The sequence below is a fragment of the Apostichopus japonicus genome, chromosome 5 (genome assembly GCF_037975245.1).
Source record: "Apostichopus japonicus isolate 1M-3 chromosome 5, ASM3797524v1, whole genome shotgun sequence".
In the NCBI taxonomy this organism is placed as follows: domain Eukaryota; kingdom Metazoa; phylum Echinodermata; class Holothuroidea; order Aspidochirotida; family Stichopodidae; genus Apostichopus; species Apostichopus japonicus.
In genome coordinates, this window is record NC_092565.1 from 19,271,323 (window position 1) to 19,297,108 (window position 25,786).

At 36.5% G+C, this 25,786-nt stretch overlaps 1 protein-coding gene across 4 annotated transcripts in view; it reads right to left on the bottom strand.

Moving 5' to 3' along the window:
* The window catches only part of LOC139967949 (peroxisome proliferator-activated receptor alpha-like), a 64,288-nt gene that overhangs the window by 28,624 nt on the left and 9,878 nt on the right, over nucleotides 1-25,786 (bottom strand). For 2 of the 4 annotated variants that reach the window (XM_071972183.1, XM_071972184.1), the window contains exons 2-4: nucleotides 11,197-11,268; nucleotides 8,512-8,774; nucleotides 4,000-4,140 (exon numbers count right to left, since the gene is read on the bottom strand). In XM_071972183.1, coding sequence (XP_071828284.1) covers nucleotides 4,000-4,140; nucleotides 8,512-8,518 — 148 coding nt within the window. In that variant the 5' untranslated portion in view covers nucleotides 8,519-8,774; nucleotides 11,197-11,268. The remainder of the gene's footprint in view (nucleotides 1-3,999; nucleotides 4,141-8,511; nucleotides 8,775-11,196; nucleotides 11,269-25,786) is intronic. The other 2 variants (XM_071972185.1, XM_071972186.1) reach the window with 2 other exon arrangements.

Sequence of the window (25,786 nt, forward strand, 5' to 3'; positions counted from 1 at the left end):
ATACTGGAGGGAGGGAGGGAAGGAGGGAGGGAGGGAAGGAGGGGGATTTCAAAGTGTTTACCATTCACGTTTACAATCTCCTGGATGCTCTTTTGTAACAAAGTTGATGGCGGAATTAGCTCTACTATTCTGGTCCAACTAATTTTTAAATTTAAATGAGTTAAATAAGGTCCAATAAATACATCGACAAATGAACTATGCAGGCAGGGAGAGGTGGGGGTGACATTCACCAGACACTAATGGAAGGTAATTTGTACATAACTTTGCCTCAACATGTTGCCATTTAGCCAAACATACTTTTAAAACATTTGTTTTTTTTTGTACATATTTAGAAAATAGCGAAAAGGAAATATGTCATTATGCGGAAATCTCAGATACATGAGGAAGGAATATAGTAAAACTACTTTCTATCAATACAAAAGATATTAAATAGGACCATCAAGATAAAGTTTACACTTAAACAGTTAAAAGTATTTATTGCATATTCCAGAGATAATTATGTCACAAAACTTTTGTATTTAAGGACTTTCCTTCTCACAAACTCAATAGAATAGAAGCGAACATGACAGCAAGCTGCAAAGTAACAATATGATCGACTGAAGGCACCAGTCATATTCATGAGGAAAACTATATTATCTGTTTATCAATTTTGCTCATGGCACTGTGAGGATGCCTTTGAAATGCCCTCAAAACTTGAACTGGGCATTAAGGCAAAGCACATGTTAAAGGGCAGCATATATGTCATGTGATATAGCAAGAACAAAACAAGGCAATGCAGATATAAATTGATGAAAAGATTGTGAATTGAGAGCACTTCACCTGAACAAAAGTTGAGAGTAGGTCAAAAAGCAGAGAAGGCAATCAAAACAATGAATATTCTTGAAAAATTCTTTCAAAAAAATCCTCAAGATCCGAGTTGTTTCATTATGGAATTGCATGAGTAACTGTCAAGCTTTGAAAAATGTTTCCATGTGCATATGGATAAAATTTGAGACAAAGAAGGGGAAAATGATGTTTGTGCTGGTTTATAATGTTTACATAATTTACATAATGTTGAGGATATTGTATATATGGTGCATAAGTGAAAATGAAAAATGGCAGATGCAGATAGTGGGGTGTCACCATTGGAAAAGGAGAACCCACAAAGTAAAATAATTAAATAATTCTGCGTTATTATAAGGCCTCATTCATTCCTCTCCTAGACTGGTATTAATATCAAAGTGAAAGTGAGTTTTACAGTCCTGAAGATTTTACTCGCAGGAATGTAAGTGTTGTCTCTTGAAGCTGTGGTATTTGGTTGGTAGGAGCTTTGTATCATTTATTAATGAGCCATACAATATTCAATGGGGTTCTCCAGCGTTTCAATAGAGGGCGCTCTCTATCGGTCCTTATGGGCTCATCTGTACTGACCGACATGAAAGCGCCCTCACTATAACTAAGAAATACACTAGTTTGCTTACTCCTGATCGGCCAATTATTTGTTTAACTCAATAAAACATATTTATGATTGTTTATTGTTTTCCAAAAGATAACATAACAAATGTTGATTGTTGGTACACCTCTTAAGTTTTATGGCATAATTTCATTATTTATGATTGGCTTTTGGTGGACTTAAGTAAAGGATATTCGTCAAAGTCACTTATTGCTCCTTTACCTGTTCAGTATGGCACTACCAGATCGTGGCAACTTGCAGCCTCAATATACCAGGAAAACTAGCTTCAGCATAATTTGATAAACATTTCCTGTTATTCAATAAACCAATCCTGGATGAATAACCAAAAGTAATAAATATTAGAGATTCAATTTTTGTTTTTGTGAAAATAGTTGTAAAGACACTTTGTGGTGGATTGGTCATGTCGAGAAGACAGAGGTAATTACTTCGAGCTCTAGACATTGTAGAGTGAAATTGTACTTGTTGTGAAGAAAATACTATATAAAAAAAATATACTGAATGTCATCTACTATACACATGACACCGAAGTGACATTGATAGTGGTTGGGTTGAAGTAGATTTGGATGAAATCAGTGGTGTAACCAGAGGGGGGGGGGGGAAGTATCCCATTCTAAAGCAATTTCCAGGGACAAAATGGCAAAAAAAAATTGACAAATGCAAAATAATGAGCTGTGATATGCATGATAGGCTACTGGATAGGCTACTTGTTGTTATTACACTGTGTGATAGCCCCATGTTGCATCTAATCCACGGCCTTTACCGAAACGAAAAAAATTGCTATCTGGACACAGATTAACCGCATCAGTTTTGACAAATAGGTCTTGTGATGTTGCTTGCCCCCTCTAAATTTTCTTCTGCAGATGTCCATGCTAGTCAAGAATCTTCTAAAAAGTTGATGGATCCATGGTTGTTGGTACAGTCTGGCATGACTGCCATGCTTGTATATATGCATGGCTGTAAATTCTTTTCATTCCATGATTGAATCACAAAATAAATTTTCTTGAGTTCTTGAGTATGTGTGGCCATATTTATAATAATAACAATCAGCATTTATTTTTATGACGCTTACGTGACCACAAATGTGGGAGAAGCCTGCAAGGGCTTATGGATTACAACTTACACGTCAGGTGGCTTCCAATTCAACATTTCAACTCAAATTTTGAATCTTTTCAATTTCGAAAGTCATTTCAGATGGGAAAACTGTAGATTGCTCTTGGATGAAAAACCCACCTTACTATGACCCAGCCGGGTATCGAACCCGGAACCTCCTGATTGCTAAGCCTAATTGCTTCAAATGCCACCACTTTTATCCACTCGGCAACAGCACCGGTACAATTATTTATTTTTGTTTATGAATGCTTCACATCTGTGTGGAGAGTTTGAGTACCTTCAATGTATGCACTGTATACAGTATATTCCGAGTGTGAATGAGTTGTTCGCAAGATGCAATGGTACAGCAGATTTGACTTAATATTTCCAAGATTTGCAATACAAATGTTGATCTTTCCCGTATGATCGGTAAAAGACTACGAGCAGGAATCTTCAACAGTATGCAACATATTTATACTCTTATGGTTCGGTAGGTCGTGAGATGTTTGCGGGCATGAGAGGTTTGCAAGATGAATGGTTAGGCTATAGTCTTTAAAGTCCAGAACTACTACAAAAACCTTAATCTTTCAGTTAATTGGTAAACATTGTGTGGTCAAGCTTCATAAAATGCTGTGTTTATGTTGACATGGTCAGGTATGGTCAGGTAGGGTAGAGTGAAATGCTTGGGAGATGCTTAGTATCATATAGGCTTGTCTTATTTCCAAGATGACTAAATAAGCACTAAATTTTCTGGTCGCTGGTAAAAATGTTCGATCAAGCGTCAAAACAAAAGCAATGGTTTTATGTTGAAAAAATTCAAATGATGACTTTGAAAGATCGAGTGAAATGTTTGAAAGATGTAAGGTTAGACTCAGTCTTATCTCCTAGAACTACTTTATAATATCATTGGCAACAGTGTGTGATCAAGCTTCAAGAGATGAAATGTATTTATTTATGTTGACATGATCAGGTAGGGTCCAGTGACAAATTGTATGCGAGATGCATGGTTAGGCTCATCTTTACTTCCAGGACAATTTTATGACTGGTAAACTTTCAGTCCCGGATCATTTGGCAACAATGTGTGATCAAGCTTCAAAAATTGCAACATATTTATGTAGGTCGACATGATCAGGTAAGCAGTCGAGTGAGAAATGCTTGCGAGATACATGGTAACATAGGCTCATCTTACTTATTGCAATATATCGTGTGACCTTTACCATGATTGATCAAAGTCTGTGTTATGAACCATCAAACAGGTGATGGATGTAATTATGCTGATATGGTCAGGTAGGGGGTCAAGTGAGGTGTTTGTGAGATGCATGGAGGAGGAGGAGGCGGGGGGGGGGGGGGGGGGTGTAGGTTGCAATGGTCTTACCTTGGGGGAACAACTGCAACATGATTGGTGATCAGGATGTGTTTCTGATGAGAACTGTTTTACTTGTAAAGAAGAAACTTACATTCTGGGACTGTGGAGACTTTTATCGCAGTAACGGAAGATTGAGGAAAAGGAATGTCTTCTGTGGCGTGAAGTTGAGCCGAAAAATTTTTCTCTAAGGTATGCAGTACATCCATCTTTATTCCATCTGTGAACGAATCCACTGTGAGTGATAAAAGAGCGCTGTTTTAATTGCGGAGGAGCAACCTCCCTACAGGAGTTTTGGAGACGGAAAAAGAAAACAAAAGTTGGATGCTGCAGTCTGGAAGTTGCTGATTTCCCAAAAATTAATCCAACTTCTCGACAGACAACTGCAACCGATCCTTGTGAAACAGTTTCTGTTTCTCTTTCATAAACAGAAGACTAGCGAGAGCTAGCTAGAGCTAGATTAACAAGACGTAGCAGACAATAGATTCAAGAAATTCAAATGCGAAGTATATACGCTTGATATTCTCCTTGATATAAATCTTCTTCGTCAACTCTTTCGTGGTAGGGGTCGCACAAACCGTATACCAGTGTATACTACAAGAATCCTACATACATACATACAAACACAAACATACACACTGCAGTGACTATACCAACTATGGTGTCAAGCAAAGGTACAGTTAGCATACATGTGTTATCTTCAAGTGGAATTAGATTAGAAGCCCACAAAAACCATTTGATTTACTGCAGATATACCAAGAGCCTCCAACTCCTGAGCTTGAAATGGATGGTTTGTTTACAATACGGTCACAGTCTAGCTTCCAGCAATATCCTTAAACACACAAAATGCTAAGAAACGACTTGGTATAGCTTGCGCTGCTGCCTGATCACAAAACACACACTCATTTGTGGCGGGTGGAACTATATTAATCAAAATAAGGTTCTCATATACCTGTCACATTGCTTGATCTGACTACTGTAATACTTGCTACTGTTAGTAAATTCAGCCTACAGTATAAGCACAGCATTGTCTATATTGGGTCCATACAGAAATTTTGAAATATTTCACAATATTATTGTTCTCATTATTGTTCTCAATTATACAAAGCTGCCATGAATTCATGCGGGTGGGTCCGTTAAACACGTTCATGGCTTTGGGTGGTGTAAGAGGTGTGAGGGGAAGGATGGGGTAATCAAATACAGGGTGTAAACAACACGGGAGGGACATCACTGCTAATATAGCACATACTCAAAATACTGGTTTTGTCAGTCAAATTTTGAAACAAGATTCAACACGGTTGGTTTTTCTTAGTGCATCAAATTCAAGTTAATTGGATATAATGATCTTCTATGGGGAATAAGCACATGTGGGTGTTTGTGTGTATGTGTATGCATGTTTGTGTAGCTGACGGAGTGGTACTGCAGAATGGCTGATTGAATTTGTCATCTAACCAAGCTCATAGAAACTCCTTCACAGTATGGTTAACTCTGTTTACTTTATCCTGTTGTGGTTTTCATTCCTAGAAGATGCTCCTTTGGTACCCAATACCACACAGACTATAATTTATGTGCTTGAGAAAAGGATCAACCATCTTTGTGGTTTCATAACTCTCTCCTCTCTATATCCCAACCCCCTTCCCCTCCCCTCTAACCTCCCAACACCCCAACCCTCCCCTCTACCATCCCACTCGATCCCTCTCCCTACTCGGCAACTCGCCCCATCTTAAGTACATGAACTGAGCAGAAGTTGAGCACATATCTCATTTGAACCATTTGCAATTTAACTATAGAAACTTAATGGCAATAGAAATGATGCTCGTTAAGATGGTAACTCTTTCCTCATCATTAGTATTGAACAAATGTTGAAATATTCAAATAATCAATGACATTTGGCACAACCATAAAAACATGCTAACTTGAAAAGAGATTTTGTTCACTCTGGGGAGCCAGTAAAATGGGAGATTTGAAAACAAAATTGCTAGACAAATTGCTACCAGGTAGCAGCCTTGCACAAACACACAGGACCAAGGTGAATTTAATCACACAACCTCAGTCAAATACTGTAAGAGTCCGGAAAATACTCAAGCCATCACCATAAATCTCTTCTGACAACTCCTGGTACAAACACAGATAATTATCAGGTGCTAAAACCATCAAAGAATGTGTTCTTAGAACAAGCAGGGCACAACAAGCTTATCTCGGATTTTCTTAATCCTCAGACACTTACAGGTTGCCACCTATGACGACCAACTAAGAAAGTCTTTAAAGCAAACCTTACCTACAAGATGATGGTGGGAACAAGATGATAGTGGGAACAGGAAGGAGGGGGGGGGAGAAAAATGATAAATATTGGCTAATATAAGAGGTAACACCAGGCTTAGGGATTATGCAAATTTGTCTGAGTACATAGCGTAATTGGTGAGGAAAAATAATGTTTCATAGTTCGCGGAATAATCTTTTTGTTTGAGCAGCTGTTAGCTCATGGTTGCCAGTTTTTGGCAACGTTACCTAATCATTACTCAAAATAAGATGGCAACTGATAAAAATTTAAGACTTCATTTTTGATTTATTGATTAAATGAACAGTAAATGTCAAGAGAATAATCGTTCTGTTTCATTTCGACCGATTTTTTTTTAAGCAAAAATTTTCTCAAGAAAACAAAAGTTGAGGAAACATGAAAAAGAAAAAGAGCAAGCATGATCGAACAACCTTTTCAAAACTCACATGGAAACGGCCAACTGGAAAATGTCAAAATTTGGATCTTTTCATGTAAAAACCAGTCAAATTAATGAAGTGTATCGTAACGGGAAGAGAGTATTCAATCTTCTCGTAAAGTTAACGTTTTACAGAACTTTAGCACAAAAGGTCGCTTTGAGTTTTTTATTTCCTATTATTTTCAAGGTGTAAGGGGATATTCAATAATCAATATATGTCTACTATACTAATTGTTTCTTTCTAAAGCAGGGCTTAATTTATATGTGTGTCGAAGGGTACTGAAAAACACAGTCATTCCTCGTTGCGTACTTGTGTGCCTAAATCGGCAGCAAATCTGATGTATAAACATTCTATGGCAATTACTTGCTATCTACTAAGTATTTGTCGATCCAGGTGGGGTGTATGCGGGAGGGGGCTAGTGTCACAAACCTGAGGGGCACATGAAACCTTTTGTGCCATCAGTCTTTCACAAGTCATAAGAAAGGTTGACATTGTTTTTTGCTTTTTTTTCTCTCAAAAGAATGGCAAGAGAAGCGCCTGCATTCAACAAAATATGAGCTTTTGTCACAATAATTAAAATTAGAAAGAGGGGGGAAAAATTCTCACTTCAGGAAAATGTCACACATAATTTAAGGAGATAAGTTTGACCTATCATACCCCTAAGTTCTAGGTCAACATCATCTTGTAAACCATTTAAGGCCAACGGGGTTCGCATCTTGACGTCATCTTCCCCACTCTCAATCTGAAGGGTTAACCGTGATGTCAGCAGGAAAAAAGTACTTGTAACATAAAATGCTTTGCTACCAATAACAACTTCATTTCCATGGAATCTCCTGGTTACCCCCCCCCCCCACATTACTCAACATATTTGACTGACAGCCTTTCCTCCACTGAGAAAATATAGCCCAACAAAATGTTTGTTGTTGAAATGATAGAATAGATACTGCTAGAGTTGTTAATCACGGTTAATTCTTTGATAATTAAGCGACACTATAAGATCGATCGATCGAATCATATTTCTTGGAGTGTAGTGATTCAAGTCAGGTTAGTATGTATATTTTTTGTATTTTAGACCCTCCCTGCGAACTCGCAAAGAAGCCTCATGGGCTTATCAAAGCCGCAAGCTGACTTAAGTCAGTCTCTTAGACTTTTTTTTTTACCTACAAAATTGTATTGTTTGTATTTCCTACAAATTTTTATTTCCTACGTTTTATTTCCTACGTATTTCCTACGTTTGTATTTTCCTTCAAAATGAAAAAAAGAGACAGAGCTATACTGATCTCCTAATGTGATGGAATAGGCAGTAACAATAGGTGGCAGACATTGGTTTATCTGCAAAGTTCTGCAAAACTTGTGTTCTATTTTCTATTCATATTGATCATCATTTCCCCTAATATCTATTATTACTATTCTTATTATTATTCTTATTATTATTTTTAGTTATGATGCCAGTAAATTCACAATAGCCCTGGTACCAAATATGCTTAACAATAAACTAATTAATGCAACAATCAAACTACTCAATCTTTTTATTTCCTCATCTTGGTTTTTAAACTTCCACCCTCCAGACATATCTCTGGGAGTAGACAAATTATTGAGCGATATGACATTTTTACGTTACCCACTAGCAACTTGGACTTTTTAAAACTCTCATTAGAATGCTCTTGGACAATACTGACAAGTTTTCATTCCTTCCCCCTTTCCTTCCCTTCTCCACTCCCCCTCCCTTCTCCACCCTCCATTCCCCTCCCTTCTTGATCCACACTCCATTCCCCTTTCCTCTCTCTACGCTACCCTTCTCTACACCCCACATCCACCCCACCCTCACCTTTCCTTCCTCCCCTTCCACTGGCCCCAAGCTGTCATATAGCCTGTTAACATACATACTCACCCGACATGGCAGTCCAGTTGCTCACACAACCAATTCAAGTGAACCTTAGCCTCCCTGGGAAGACCTCACAAAAACCAGACCTCTTGTATTTAAATGAAAACCAGTTGGTAGTTTTGGTCATCTAGCAGGTGCTAAAGGTGACATTCTGGTCATCATAATTGATGTTCAAGGAGAGGAAAAAACGAAAGGCTGTCTGTATCCTGGTGGTTGTACGTAAATTTCAAGCACTTCCTGAACTTGAGAGATCAAAGAACGGGTGTATCCTGAAAGAGAAAGATCAATGTTTTTATAGATCGGATTTTGGACATCGATTATAATTATTATTACATCGATTATAATTATTTCTGATGTGATCAGCCTTGTTTTTTTTAATACTGTGGATACCAAATAGGAATCAGACCTCAGGAGTGGGACGGTGAGGGCAACAGCCCTAGGATTCTGAAAAAATTCAAATAGGTAAAATGTAGACATATTTAGCCATATTTTAAAATATCAGAGAGAACACGGGGAAGGTTCAAACACTGGTCCTCACTTCATTTCTATAAATCTGCACCACCTTTGATCGTCAGCGAGTTCTTGCATATTATCATTTCTCCTTCTGAATATTCATAAACTTATAAACACCAATGCTGATTGGTTGATTGTGTCCCCACCTGCATGCTACAAGTACACTGGGAATGGATGACCAATCAAATTCTGAGATACATCACCCAACTGAATATGATTACCCTATCACAAGACCAGAATAGAAGAATACATTTAACATGTACAGTACAACTAAATAAAATATCGTTTTTCACCTATCCCCCAACCCCCCCCCCCCCAACCTATCTTTTTCCTTCCCAGAGAGCAATTTGTAACTTAAAAATTATCTTTGTTTAGCTTCACAGGAACTTAAGAATCCATCATGTATCCCACTGGCAAACAATTTTGACTGGTTTGGCAAAATTTAAGACTTAATAACGACATCATTTGCTCCCCCCAAAAAAAGAAAAAAGAAAAGACAAATCACATACTTTTTGGCTAAATTTAGTCAAAAACCTAACAGAGAAAGGTGAAGGGTTCCTCTTTATCAAGAAGATGGATTTGGTCATTCATCTTACAGGAAACGTTGCCAACATTGGCAAACTAAAAGCCCTGTCCAGTCAGACGAAGGATAAACATTTGGGCAGACAATTTGACTCCAGGTTGGACAGTGATGCATTAACCCTAGAACATGGCTATACCAACCCTAATATATATATATATAGCAGACAGAACAAAATTAGAAAGTCACCACCCAGAAAAACATTTTTTTTTTCCTTGTCAAGTTGGGAATTTTTCTTCATAAAAACAATAGAGACGGAGAGAAAGATTAAAAAAAACTAAATTAATATTACATTTATATTACATAAAGGGAGAATAAATCCTCTCTGTAAAATATCTACATGATTTTAAATGTAATCAATATTGTTTAATAAATGATAAATATTAACTAATAATAAACTACTGCTAGATGTGTAATTTACACACTACCAAATTGGTTAATTTTTTATTAACAAGCAATGCATCAAACACTGTTTGTTGACAGAAAATTATGATGAAACGATACATCAATTGAAAAAAAATTACCACAAGTTGACATTTGCGGTGTTTGTTCCTTGTTTTCAATTCCAACAGAAACACTGTGTCATGCCATAGGCAGCTGGACTGTAAACTGAAGGTTGAAAGATTCTGGCTGGATTTCATTGTGAAAGGTACAGTATGTGCACCCTTCCATTGTTCTTCCTCACCTCCCCCTCACCACCACCCCCCCCTGCAGATAGTCTTTACCTTTTGCACTCAAATGCATAGACATGTGTATTACTTTTCACTAACGGACATAAGGATAAACATGTTTGCAAGACCATGAAACTTCTGGTGGTCAGCTTGAATGGTGAATCACTTCACAAGGCCACAATGTCAGTTTTTACAGAGTATTTTTAAGTAGAGATCTACATTTGGTTGCCAATCATCCCCTTCCCTACTCCCAACTATTATTCAAACCAAGTCGGCTATCGTTGTTCAAATTAAGACATACCGTATCTTACTAACTTCCTTCAGCAATTTATGTTGTATATTAAAACCAGTGATTTTTTTATGAAGTTCCTTATTACTAAAGTTTCTATGCCTGGACATATTGACATAATTAGCAGTTGGTTTGGTGTTTTATTCCCCTTTATTTTTGAGGATGTTATGAACCTCAGCTCCTGTAATTGGGCTGTTATTCCTGTTTGTTCTGTAATTTCAGTCAGGTTTTTAAAGTAAAGCTGTTCTATTGGATGAAATAATAATTTTACCATAGATAAAACCTTCAGTAGTGTTATTACAAGAAATCATAAGGCCTACAGGAATATTTATCCTGTCTTTCCTTGCATTATGAATGCAAAAACTGGGAAGCTTTGTTAAATTAAATGTGTGTGGATGTATCTTAATGGAATGTCATGGATGTAGGAGGTTAAAATTGTCAACTTGTGGTCATCATATAAATACTTTAACAGCTGGCGATACTGCAAGGAGTGGAAAACCTGTCGTAGACCGAATTTTAATTTTATTTAGTCCGTACCTGTTTTCATATTATTTTATACAGTTTAATACCTGTATTATGATGTTTAATTAGTATTCATGTTGTTATACCTCTTCTACAAGTATGAATACTAAACTCACCTGTTGCCAAATTTCTTGTCTGCAGATTTGAATCGTCACGGTAATCGTTTGGCACCCTGTCAAGCACAGATCCTGTTTGGGATGGATGAAAATGAAATTTATCAACATTTCTTCAAACAAAAACAACCACATCTGAGAAGTATGGTTGGTCATTGTCCATAAAATAAAACTTTCTGATGATTTTATTATCTTTGTACTGGCTGCAGATGTTCCCCCTGCACACTTCAAGATCCTTGGAGTAGGGTACATGTCAAAATGAAGGATCCCGAAAAGAACAAACACAACAGGCAGTTTTTCATGGTTTGTTCCATGTTTCTCTTCGTACATTAGGAAAACAACATACCAATTGGTTATATCGCACAACATGGATGACATATATACCAAAAATATTCTTCCTTTTTAGTTTTCAATTTTCACTTTTTGTACTTTTTAACCACTTTTGTTTACCATGTTTTGTAACAGGTTTGCTTTTATTTGGCAAAACAAATAATTTTTAACCCTATGACATAACTTCCTAGAGAATGATGGAATTTTCATTCATAGGAATACTTCAGAATATATAGCAGCTCACCCCTTGACATTCCCAACAAGATTCATATCGCAGACAGTTTTGTATAAAAAGCATTTGTGGAACATATCCCACAAAAAGAATATCCCAGGATGGATGGCAATTTGGCTCATTTGGAATGTTGCCAAAAGTTGGAAACCTCAGTAATGGAGGTAAAAACCTGTGACATGCTTTTACAAAGTTAAGGTAAACTATCTCTTCTTGATAGTAGAAAGGTTAACCCAGGTGGGCTTTTATGAACCTTTGGGACAGGCAATATCTTATCTTTGCCAGAAACAGTCTCTCCCTTTATGGATAATTGGGTGTTATTGGTCCAAGAGGGCAGTCTTCAACAATACAGCCACTTCAAGTTATAACATTGAGCTAGAGAATCCATGCATACAGTTCGGTTTGCCTGGATTCACAACCTTTTTGCCTCCCACCCTTGTCTACTCCCAGGTGCTACTGTACCTTAAGTAGATATAGGACACAGACCTGCCTTTGGAAGTTCATTCACCCACCACTTTGTTGGGCAAAGTTGGGGAGGGGGGGGGGGGGTCGGGAGAGGTGGAGGAAATCCTGAGATTCTTGCTGAAATTGCTAAAATCCACTGTGAGACTGGAGCTTGAGAAATCAGAAAGAAGATGGATTATGTCTTTGTAATTAAGAAATCTGAACCAGATTATTTCAGCAATAGAATGAGAGGGGGGAGGGGGTGGGGTAGGGGAGTGGGTTATAGATCAAAATTGGATATACTACAGTACATGACCCTAGACAGAGTAGTACAAGATTGTCAGAGTGGTGAGTCGACGGGTAAGTGGGGCACCTCCCAGGTTTTAATATCATATTATAAGAATTTGTCTGCATACAGTATGTAAAAAGAAGATTTTCAATATCATTTGTATTGCCTTCAAGACTGAAAAATATTCAAATGATATTCCATTTAATACGAAATAAAAAGGTTGTGGTTAATATCGACAGGTCTTTTTTGCTTTTCTGGAAAATAAATTTTCACCAATTTCGATCTATGGTACAACACTCTGCCTGATAAAGTCTTTTGCTGAACAGAAGGTAACCTTCTGTATATTCAAAGACCAAATGAAAAAGCAAAATTACATTTGAAAAGAATTTTATAGCTTTTGATGGTGTGGAGGGAAGTACGTTGCATACACAAGGAATTTGTTGTTTTTGTGTAAATATCATTGAAATTTTTATTGCACATATAGACACACCTTGTTACACAACTTTGTAAAAGTTTATGAAACCCTTACCACATTTACTACTTATTACACTAACTTTACTAGTGATGTCTGACCAACAGGAAGTTAAGAGACTTGGCTAGTGTTAAGGGCCTCCCCCACCCCTATAGGCTGGTAAACTGGCTTTGAAATTGATGGTGAACCAAACAGTTCATTTAAGGACGGAGATGCAGAGAGTGGAGAAAGAGGTTTATTTTGGGAAGGGGTGAGGAATGTGTTCCTTCTTTCTCTGGGACCATACAATGCAGGAACAGTATGATTGCAGTTTCCAAATCATCCCCTGTTCAGGGGGGTAGGAGTCGGGGGGCACTGGGGACACGTGTCCCCCCCACCACGTTTTTCCAAAGTAGCAAATGTGCCCTACTGGCAAATAAAATGTGCCCCTTTGATGAAGAACTGTCTTTTGGATATCTTAAGCCTTTGTCAATTTTAATTTTTTATTTTAATTTATTCACGTGCACCATAATAGTATTGATAGCATACTAACACATCATATATATATATTTTAATGAAATGGCTGGTGTGCATCGGTTAAAAACATAACAAGTGGTGGTTGTGGAATGAGAAAGTGCCCCTCTGATGTTGTGCCCCCCACTCTTTGTAAGCTTCCTACCCCCCTGAGCCTGTTTCAATCTTTACACAAAGGAAGAAAAAGTTGATCTCAACAGCATATAAACAGGGCTAATTTGCATCTAAAGCAATATTCCATAAAATAAAGCAATTTAGTTTGTAGTTAAATGCCGTACCTGTTTCATCTAGAAGGTCATGTCGACATGTAGTTTAAATATAGAAAGCTTAATATATGCACTAAAGTCAGAAGAGTAATTAAATGTCACTCTTTAAAGTACATTCTATATATGCCCTATAAAATAATGGAATAAACTGCCACATGTAATGCACAAAGATACTGAGCATAAAACTGCCTTTTAAATATCCTCTGACATAATTACTATAAGATATTTTAACATTTCGGCCATTTTTTTTTTTTTTTTTTTTTTTTTTTTAAGAGCATATTTAATATATACTGAAAATTGTCACTAGTATACATGCTATTACATACATCATTCTCCACTATTTAATTAAAAAACTAAAATTTGAACAACAGTGACTGGTATAAATAAAAACATCGACAATGGGTGTGTCCACCTCTGTTTATATATTTACTCGTCACTGATCATATTCCAAAATGTAATTTCCTGAACCTTCTTTTTTTTTAATTTCAAGATTTATACCTACAAGTAATAAAACGTCATCCTCACCAGATGAGAGAATGAGAGTTTGCACATTTTATGATATAACCATCTTCATCGATGGACTGGATGTGCTCGGCACGGTTCCTCTCTACCGGGCTGTCAAGATGACTAATTGCATATACTCTTTGCACCTTGTGAGCAGCTTGAGATAATCACCAGTGACTAACAATTTTTGTTTGTGAGGAAGCTAGTGGTCCATGGAGACAAATTGTCTGAGATATAAAGCCCAACTGGCTAAAGCAGACACTGTATGCTTGGAAAAGACAGTTCACACTGGCATTCAAATCTTTTCTCTGAGAGTCATGTTAAGTTTGATGAAGTTTCAGACAACCAGAGTATCTCTCATTTGATATACAAAGTTACAGTAGGTTGGTCGCGGCATGCTATGAACAAGTTGCTAAAAATTGCAAAAAAAAACTTGATATCAAAATTGGAATTTCGAGGAATGGGTCCAAATATTCAAAAAAAATATATAATAGTCAATTAATATTTTTCAGAAGATTGTAAATTGGAATTAGCCATCGACTTTCGTCATGTGTACCTGCAGCTGCTTACCATAAGTTTACTACATTAATAAAAATTTGTGGTTAAAATTTAGGACCAAAGATTAATTCCTGCCTTCCCAAATTAAACCTAGATCACTGCTGCCAACTGCTACCGGCTTCATGTTAAATATAATATGAAGAATATTTTCCTACTTATGCGTAATTTATGGTGATAGATCTCTTTCCATTTACTGTTGCATATGATATGGATTCTGACCTACTTTTTTGCCCATAGCTAGGTTAAACCAGCTTGATTGAGCATATTTCTCTTTGCATGAACGCTTTCTGATTATTTGATTCATTTAATTTTTATTGATATATATCATAAAGCACATTTTTGGTAACCTCTGGTAAGTAGACAAATATGAACAAAATAATTTTTGAAAAATGTTTTTAAAAAAATTGCCACATTGATCATGAAAGACAAAAATGTAAAATCGGTCTCGGTTAAGTAATATACAATCCAGTCTGCTTCTCCTATAAATATTTCTCATTTTATTAATATAGCCGAAACAAGTTGTTGCTAGGCAACATGTCGGACTATATTAAAAAAAGAGAAAATAGAAGACCAGAGAGATACTGCCCAGTTAGAAGATCATCTTGTTGCCAATTTTGCCACATAAATTATTAGCTAGGTAATTGTCGAGATGATCTCTTTCATAAAACTCCCTGAACCAGAAACTTACACTGCTTCACATCACAGAGTATCACATGAAGGTACAAATAGGAAAACTGGCTAAAATAAAAAAAAAACTGAAATGAAATGAAGTGAAAAAACAAGAGACAATTTACCTTACATAAATAACAGCTATAAAGGTGACATTTATGGTTGGCAACCTGCCACATCTTTGAATTCAAGAGCTCACCCCAGAGTGATAAATGAAATACACATAAAATATAATGGATATCCCTTTTGGAAACGGGCAAATAAGTCACAACCCGATGAAAATTGCAATGAGATACACAATCACAAGAAACATGCACGGACAAGCTTTATATGACAAAATAGAAAATACCAGAAATATGATACCGATAAACATTTCACTTATTGCTAGACTAGCATCAACAGAATCAAGCATGAAGTAAAAACTGGATGCTGATTATTCTATCTTTGTTCTAAATATAGATATTGTGTAATAGTTTCTCAATAATGTAAAAGTTGTACATTTTCCTTACTTTGAACATATTAGTAAAGGTGAATATCCAAAAACCTTGATAGCTTTTCCTTTTGCTTGGACTATGACATGTATCAAGACTTACATGTATCTGCCTGAAAGCTGGATACAGTATAAGCCCTAACAGTTCAGACTGTTTGTGCCACCCAGTTGGGACAATTTTTTCTATACTGTAGTGTCAAGTCCTGCTTCAGAGCACTCGTATGGTCAGTACGAGCAGTATGATTATCATGTTTCTATCAGATCAATGTCAGGAACTGTTTGTACTGACAATACCAGTGCTTTGTAAGCATGATATTGGAGTACAGTTTAGAGAGGTATTAGCATTAGTACGAGCAGTATGAATATCATGTTTCTAACAGATCAATGTTAGGAACTGTTTGTACCAGTTGACAATACCAGTGCTTTGAGAGCATGATATTGGAGTACAGTTTAGAGTGGTATTAGCATTAGGCAATAGTCCCAACTGGCTGGTTTGTGCAATCCTCATGAATAATGAATATTCATAAAGCCTTCATACATGGCACTGACTATGCCTCAGTGTTAGTACATACTATACATTTTGCCAAAAAAATCAAACAAATAGGAGTAGAACATAGAATGTGACCAATCTGAGAATGTTCACAAAACTGTTTGATGTATAATTTGTTAACCTTTTATTGCGAGTAGTATACGGCATAACTCAAAATCAATTTGTTGAGTAATTTGTGACAATCACTGGAGGCATATTTTGTTGCCATACTGGTGATCTTTGTTGCTGACAGCTATTTAGCAGACTTCTCTAGAGTTGTCTGACATTATAAGTGGTGGTTGAGGTAACTCTGGTGTTACCCACGGATCATCGCTGATCATTGTTGGAACGAGTTATTCCCGAGTCCGGGACTGTCGTATATAAATTTGAGATCTAGGAGGTGGTGCCTCTTACGATTAGTAAACACAAGAGTTTGATTACAAATAGCTGTGAGCAATTAATTTGCACTGTTCGGCAGTGTATAGCATCCACTGTGGTGTAAGAATTAAGGGACATATGTACGTATACAGTAAACTTGACAGTCACTCGCACCTCCAGCATGAGGGCATCATGAACCGATTGTACTGTACAACCACTCCCTGCCCCCTCACCTGCCCCCTCTCCTAGCATTTGCAATGCACAGAAAACAATGTGAAAATAGTTCGAGGTAGAGGAGGTGTTACAACAGAAAAGCAATAGGACACATGGGATAATTTAACTGTGAAACATTTTGCATAGCAATTTTTAAGGCTATGCAGCTTTGCCTCTTATAAAATACTATGGTTCTGTGTACCAAACCTACTATGAATCTTTGCACTTGTAGAGCAATTTGCCCATTTTGGATAACATCTTGCTATGCGATACTAATGGATAAATTAATCACTGGAATATATAACATTGCTTGTATTCACAGCCACGGCCTACTAGGAAACAGGACCCATTCACTTAATACGAAGAACTCTCTACCATTTATGAAAAGATCTGCAAAATCATGTTCCCATTGCTTTCTCTCCTTTATTGTCCGATATCAATTTTGAAGTGTTTCAAATTCGATTGCAAGAAATGAAACTGTATATGACTTTTATGTTTATAATAGATATATTCCAAACAATAAAATTGAAAGTGTTAACCATGCAGTGAAACCTAATAAAGCAAAAACCTGCTTCATATACATTATACAGTATAAGAGACTAAATATGATGCACAGTTGATGGGCAACACGATCTGATGGGAAGGTTTCAAAACTACTGTACCAGTACTGGCAAGCATATATACATGTACATGAATATGTACATCAATATGTACCTATATAACAGATTCGTCACATTGGCACATCGTTATGACAACTATTCAATTTCTTCCATCGACTCATTGATACGTACAGTGTACATGTTAGAAATATTAATTTTGCAAATGTATACCTCAAGGTGCAACCTAGCTCGATCAATTAGATATAGATCTTAAAGTCAGAGTAAGATCACAATTTTCACACAGTATTGTCAGTTTTCTATATTTCTAGAAAATACTCAAACGTTTCAATATTATTTTGAGGCTACATTTCGAGAAAATACTTAAATGTTTCAAGTCATGTTATGAGGCTCAACAGTTCTAAATCCATCTTTCCAGCCACGCCAAAACTTAACAGGGGTCGCTGCCATATTGGTCCTAACGGTTCCGCCAAACTAGGCAAGCTGCAGCCTCTTAATGCAAGTCATATTAATCCCACGAATTGATGACTATTATACAATTTCATTTGTAATTATTGAAACATATCTTTGAAGTTTCAAGTCAAACTAATTGTTAAAGGTGAACCCTTACAAGTGATCGTGTTACTTTAAGTCAGAGGCAGACCTGAAAACACTATTGATCACACGCATAATTTAGGACCGAAAAATGACAGCGCCCTCTTTGGAATTACGAGAGAACCCCATCGACATCACAGTAGAATTATATCGAAGCTATCCATGCATTGTTGTATCTATGCCTCTTTAATAGCTCACACATATCTCAAAGGTACAAATCAAATATTCACTTCTTTTAATCCTTCTTTGTTCTGTATACAATATATATACCTGGACCACCTAGACTACTCAGTGGGATGTCTATTAGTGGTCATTTATTTTCGCTATAAATAAAAGAAACAGGTAAAATGAATAATTGTCTATGGAACATTGATAGCCGCATGCATGGGCGACATTCCATCTTGACTTCTCTTGCAGATACATTAATTATCAGATACAGTAGTAGCTGCATACGCCATTATAGCAGGGGTGACAACGGGGGGAAATGACAAAGTGCGCAATTAAGTTGCTCTGAGAAACGTTTCTACAGGTGAAGCCAACCCAGTATTAAATCCAAAAGGTAGCTCTGTTTCCGAGCGAACAAAGTATTTGCCAGATAGCGGAAGATTTGACAGTGAGCAGGTATGACCAGTGTTGTATATAGATAGCATGGTAAGCTGAAAGGTTATGCCAATTAATAGTTACTGTGACCAGGTATCTATTGAATGGTTTGAGATGTATAGTAAACAAGTCTCTACATTTTCAGAGAAATTTTGCATCAAAACTATTATCAATAATTATGACATTATTTACAATTTGAGGGTTCTAATAGTCTGAGACCGAGCTTATAGTGAGCCAAGCAGATACAGACTTCCCTTTCACAGTGCATGAAATTTCATATCATTTTTAATTAACATGTGAAACAAAATTCTCTTCTGTTTATTACTTTACATGAAAAGAATTTGAATGTTCAGGTTGTAACGATCGACACTACATTGTTGTGGTGATTAAAGTAACAATTTACACCTTTAAATATTTGAGGTATTATCACTCAAAAATATGTGTCAGTCACCCTGTCTGAGGTTACTTATACATGCATGGCGATGATTATATATGTAATTAATATGTACCTCATTTGCATAATTAGCTGGAGTACCAAAATAGAATAACATGAACAGTAGAATCTACACTTGTACATTTCATTATAATAACCCAAGCCCAACATGCAATCAATGCTTGACCACAATCACATATAAATATATTAGAAACATAATTATTATATTTAAGTAAATGTATAACAGAATGCTGATTGGGAAATTTTAAGACAATTGAAAAGAGCAATGCATCATTATTCACAAGACTTTGTTTAGCTTCGCTGGTACAGTAATATTATAACAACCAATTTACAGCATATCACTTTTAATAAGAAATTTGATATAGGTTGCATCTTTGACCAATAAGGCCATAACATATATCTGACCGACAGAATGGCATCAAGTTGCAAGAATCAATTTTGAAAACGACCCTCGATAAATAAGTCACCAAATTCTTTTTCAGACAGTTGTCATGGCTTGTACACTGAATTTCAATATTAAGTGGATGCATCAGCACTCATATTTCGTTGGTATCACCTAACTTAACAAAGATGGCCGCCTTGTTGTGTACAGTAAGTTGAAATTGTAACCAATCCAATGTCTTTACATAGTATTCTTTACATAGAGTAGGTCATCAGTATCGACCTCAAATTTTGTATGCTGAAAATGGAGCTATAAGCTATCAAAAGTTCCTTCCTAGAGGCTTTGTTCCTCAAAATTTTCTCAGAAATTTGAGGATTGTAAAATTAGACACTCAATGGTGTGCATTAACTAAGCTCTAAAATGGCAGTACTTGCAATCAATGCTTGTTGAAACTCGAGCATGGGTGACCATTTCATGACATTCTAGCCTATTTGGTGGCAAGACTGGTAACCTTCAAATAAGACCAATTTTTTTCTACGTGAACACAGAGAGTACTATAATAATGTCAACTTATGTGAACGCAGCTAAAGTGAGGAACACTGTTATTGTAATCCCATACTAAGTTTTCACCGATTAACATTTTGTTGCTACCTACATTGGTTTTCTGATTGAAGTTTACTGTTGAAATGTGTTGTCTTAGTATTCCATAATGGAAAAGTAACTTGCTAGTAAAAATTTAAGAATGTCCTTTAAAAGTAAAGTTCTGGTAAACTCTACAAAGAATATGCGACTTTCAGTGTAACAATGTTGTACTCAAAATTGCTTCTAATAATATTGCATCCACTCCACTCCATCTCTGCCCTCCCCATCCCCAATTTGTTTTTTTTTTGGGGGGGGGGTTACTGGTATACTACACTATTGGAATCCAACTTTGAAGAGAGTACCATTGCCCAACTGCCTGTGGCTATGCATCTTAATTATCCCCTCTCAGTTGCTTAGGTGGAACAGCAGTTTGTAGATGGACGCACTGAAATTGTTACCTTTCCAAGCTTTTTTTGCACTAATGACTCACACTAATGACCAGTTTGACACATTTGGGAGGTCTAGATGTTATTGCACTGCAAGTTCTATAACTTCAAATCCTCTCCATTGAGATCTACAAATTCATTAGTAGTTTTATGGGGGTACCCACCCTCTATAAAACCCATGAGGCAGAACGTATCAGCACTAAAAGAAATCAAAAGCTCCGGAACAAGTCCGAATAAACACCGGATCACAAAACAAAAGGTTTTAAAGTGATCGATTCCACTATTCAACTTATGAATGGGAAAGGGGCAAAATTTGATCAACCTATAAACTTCCGAGATCTACCTGCTACAAGAGCTGGGAACCAAGTGGTACCAACACGAGGCAATACAATAAGAGATCTTTGTTATTTTCTGTTGCTTGATACGTACAGTATGCAAGTGATAGAGACACTTTTCAGTTTAAAAGTGAGTTGGACAGGTATTCACTAAAAGGATTCAAAATAACAACCGATGGATTGTCATGTTTTGGTTAGGGCATCCCTTCATTTGTTCCATATGGGACATGTGCAACTTTGTATGTTATTCACATAAACCGAGCCATTAAATTATTTCATATCAGGGACTCTCCACCAAAGATTAAAATTGATGGGAGGATGGGGGGGGGGGAGTTATGAGTTTGACCACTTTACCTGCATGAAAATTACCTGCCATTAAAGTATTGGTGACCATGGACCCCAGCCCCTCCTCCCTCTCCTCTCCCTCCCTCTCCACCCCCCCCCTGCTGTGTCAGGGACCCTGCATATATCCGGATAAACACAATATGGAAACAAAATATGGTTGTGTGACAACAATTGTTTCGCTGCTAGTAATATGAATATCAGTTCCTAACCAGCAAAACACCACACAAACTTTTGTGTCCCTCACATTTAGTGTAATGCTTTGTTATTATGATTTCATTGGCAAACATTTTGAAGGTTCTGCCTCTAATTCCATCAATTCTGGTGCAAATAGTCAGTGGACTGAAGAGATGGATGAGATTATCAGGTAAATTAACACATTAATGTTTCTTCTAACCAGTCTGTATGGTATTTTAGCCACGCTGTTGGCAAAGATAATGGCGAGTCCAAAATGTAGCTTTTACAAAGACAACAGGTTAAGGTTCATTACAATTGATAACTGATACAAAATTGACAAACATTGTGACTTGATGATGTCATATTTAGACTTACTCAAGTCCTCTGCTTTGCATATAGTGAAGAAACATTGGAATCTGTCATATCTCCCAAATAGTGTAAGAATTGTATTAGGTGTTTGTGGACGTTGATTGTGACAGTTAGCTCTATCTCATAGATCGATAATTTGATGCTTGGGATTGTATCTCAGTACATCAAATTAATGGTTAACCAAGCTTAAATGAACATTTAAAGTACTGCACAGTTAAAAGGATTTCATCATGTGATATATATATTAATAAACAAGTTCACTTTTCACTTTCATACAGACACATGACAATATGCTTAAATTGTGAAACTACCCCCTCCATATTATACACATCTATGAATAAACAGTAGCTCAGAGAATGTACAGGACAGCTAATAAACATCTGAATTTCCTGAAACATGAAACCCTTTAAATTGCTAATAACAAATTGTAGGTCACTTCAGGAAAACATGTATGTCACTTCAGAATGGTAGATTGGGAAGGAATAGAGAGTGGGGGGGGGCGGATGTAGATAGGGGTGCGGTACTCAAATGTACATGCTAGTACAGTGGGTTAGGAAGAGGAAAGTGCATAAGTACACTGGGGTACAGGTAGGAGAGGAGCAAATTAAATACCTGAAATGAATTACTGAAATAAGAAAGCCTTTTAAATTGCCAATAATAAAGCTGGTGTGGATCTGGTTCTTCAATTTGCACATGCTTGCATGATAGATGTGTGAAATCACTTTATATGGTCTTGTCTGTAAGCATAGGAAGTACATTACGTACACACATCCACATAAACACATATATACTCACACAAATACATAGACACACACACTTAGTTTACATGTATGTATATATAACGAGTCACAACATTCCCTTCACTATTCGTTTTTGCTTCCCTATCCAAATTTAAGGGTACGCAACATCCGATATGAAACCTCAACTGTCTGTTTGTTGTTGTTTAATCTGGTACTCAAATGTTGCGTGCAACAAAAACCTTTCACTTTTTGCTTGTACGTTTCCCAGTCACACGAGGTTCACTGGTTCGTAATTGTCATAGTAGACACCGTGCACGTATGTACCAGCTGAGTATTTGAAGAGTCGCTATAAACTCTCCTTATCCAAATACAATCCCAATATTACCTAGTCACTTTTCCTTTCACTTTCTGAGACTCTTACAGGATTTCCTCTTTGTTTTAAAGCAGACACAGTTAACTTGGGAGGTTATTATGATGAAGAGATAAAAGCTTCCTGGTAATTGGGTAACTGAAGAAGCCAAACTTGACCGCTCATGATACCAACTACATCCGGCTAAAAGTGAAGCAATATTGTCCTCCAAAATATAAATGCTAAAGAACGGAAAAATAAATCACCTTCGTGTCTTCATAACAATTTTGCCTTTCAGTTTTCAAACTAGGTACAATATGAGCCCCCCCCCCCCCCACTCTTTTCTTCTTTCTTCCATAACTTTCATAGTCATATATTCCAATTCCAGCAATGTACACACATATACTGTAAATGCTGGAAAATATTCCATATGTAAATATTAATATCAATAAGTCCAATATACAAGCCTAATGTTATTTTATGTCATTATCTATATGAATAGTTTAATAACTTTGACTGCAATAACAATTCTCAGTCCTACCATCTTATATGCAAATTGGGCCCAAGAAGCTCTGCAAAAGTAGTACGCCGAGTACGGGCCTCTTCTAATAACTCAGTGTTCAAATGTTCTGTCGCAACTCAATTTGGAGGCTCTGGTTTTCCAATTTATTACCTCAGGAGGTTCAAACAATCTCCCCCCAACCCTCCACTCCCCACCCCACGTGTATGAGAACTGCTATATATGCATCTTTGCATATAATACTTGCCCAACTTTCATGGCATTTTACTATGCGTGACACCCGATACAAATATTCCCTTGGCCGTGGCTGAATATTAATGCGGCTGATGTGTTACTAGAATATAATGTTATAATTTTGTAATTTATTTATCCTATTTATCAATTTTCTGTAAATTTATCCTGGAATAATGATGAATGATTGAATAAATCAGATATTCCAAAGTATCGTTCGTCTGAAACTGTCATACTGTTCTATTAGACTAATCATGTAACAACATATTTTGTGGCCATACATGTACAGTACTATATTGCATGGTGGACCATATTTTATATTTTCAACTTTTTCCATGGTGTCAAAAATAAAAGACGATCTTTGGTTCGTGCGATTAATGGGGAAGAAAAGCGCAGTGAACTCTTTTGGAATTACGATTTAATTTCTTTGAAGATATCTGAATCTTTGCAAAAAAAATTGTGTTCATCGTCAAATAAATGTCAAAATACATGTTTTTCATGTTTAAAATGCTTATGGAACATAAAATAGTCAACAAACCATGCATGAAAACAACTAAATGTCAAAATGGTTACATCAAAATACTTTTATAGTTTGATATAACTATAACCCTGTTTCGTACTGACGGATCCAACTGAATAATTTGACAAGCAAGTTTCACAAAGTTCCCACGTACTAATGTAACATCTTATATTTTTAAAGGACTTATCTGGAAAGCAAATCTCAATAACAATGTTTTCATCAGTTATCTAGGTCGGTAATGGTACCATGTCATATGCAATGTTAGAAACTGACCCACTTTTTTTTTTTTTTTGGTTAATAGTCTGTATTGTATCTTAACATCCATTCAAATCCAATTTGAACCTGGTATTGAGTAAACGCATCACTAGATGACACTAATGATAATATTATTAATCATCCTATCTTGTTTTATCTTCTCAAGTAAACTAATCAAATTGTACATGACTCCATTTTCAGTCAAAAATTTTGCACCATTATCCATCAGTTAGAATTACTGCCAACATGGTTTAGGCATGAAATCTGGAAAAAAAACTTTAAAGAACAGAATCTAGGCAGACCAAAAAATGCCCAAAATGATGGTCGTCAAATGGTGGAGAGAAGAAAGAGTGGTCGAAAGAGAAAGAGAAGTCGGTAACGAAGATGGCCAGATGAGGAAGTGGCCTTTAGTTTTACGGCTAAAAGTGGCCATAATTAATCTGATCATGGAAGAGCACTTAGTTTAGCATATACATTATAAGCTAAATAGTTTTCAATTTTTACCCTTTTTGAGTAAAAATAAGAAACAACAATTGTCATGTATCTTCCAGAGTCTATGTCTATGATTATTGTACACTGATTTTATCTGCTGTTCAAAGTAGATTTGGACAAATTCTTTTATTAGGTGGGGTGTGATGTTGAGCTGACTAGGGGGACCAGGCATGACATCTGACCACACAATCCACCACATAATCACTGACCCATCATCTGCCGATCATTGTGGCCAGGTTTCAATCACGTCACACAGAAAGCCTAAGAGACAAGCTTTTGATATGGTAGTTTCCTTTTTGGACCTCTCTTGACCTCTTTAGAACTTTGACCTCAAAATTAAATACAAATTTTGTGACCCATCATCTTTTGATTACTACAGTATAACCAAGTTTGATCATCGAGGACAAACATAAACTCTAGGAGGAGTGTGTTCTTACATGATTTTCATAAATTAACCCCCTTTTAAATTGACCCAAATGACCTTTGACCTAAAAAGTAAGTACACTTTTTATGACCAATCATCTACTGATTACTATGACCAAGTTTGATAAAACAAAATCAAACATAAACCATATGAGGGATTATAGGCTGTTCATGATTTTCACATTTTGACCCAAACAACGACCTTTGATCTGAAAATTAAGGACAACTTTTTGACCTGCTGTAACATCTGCTACACACAATGACTAAAATTAAACATAATG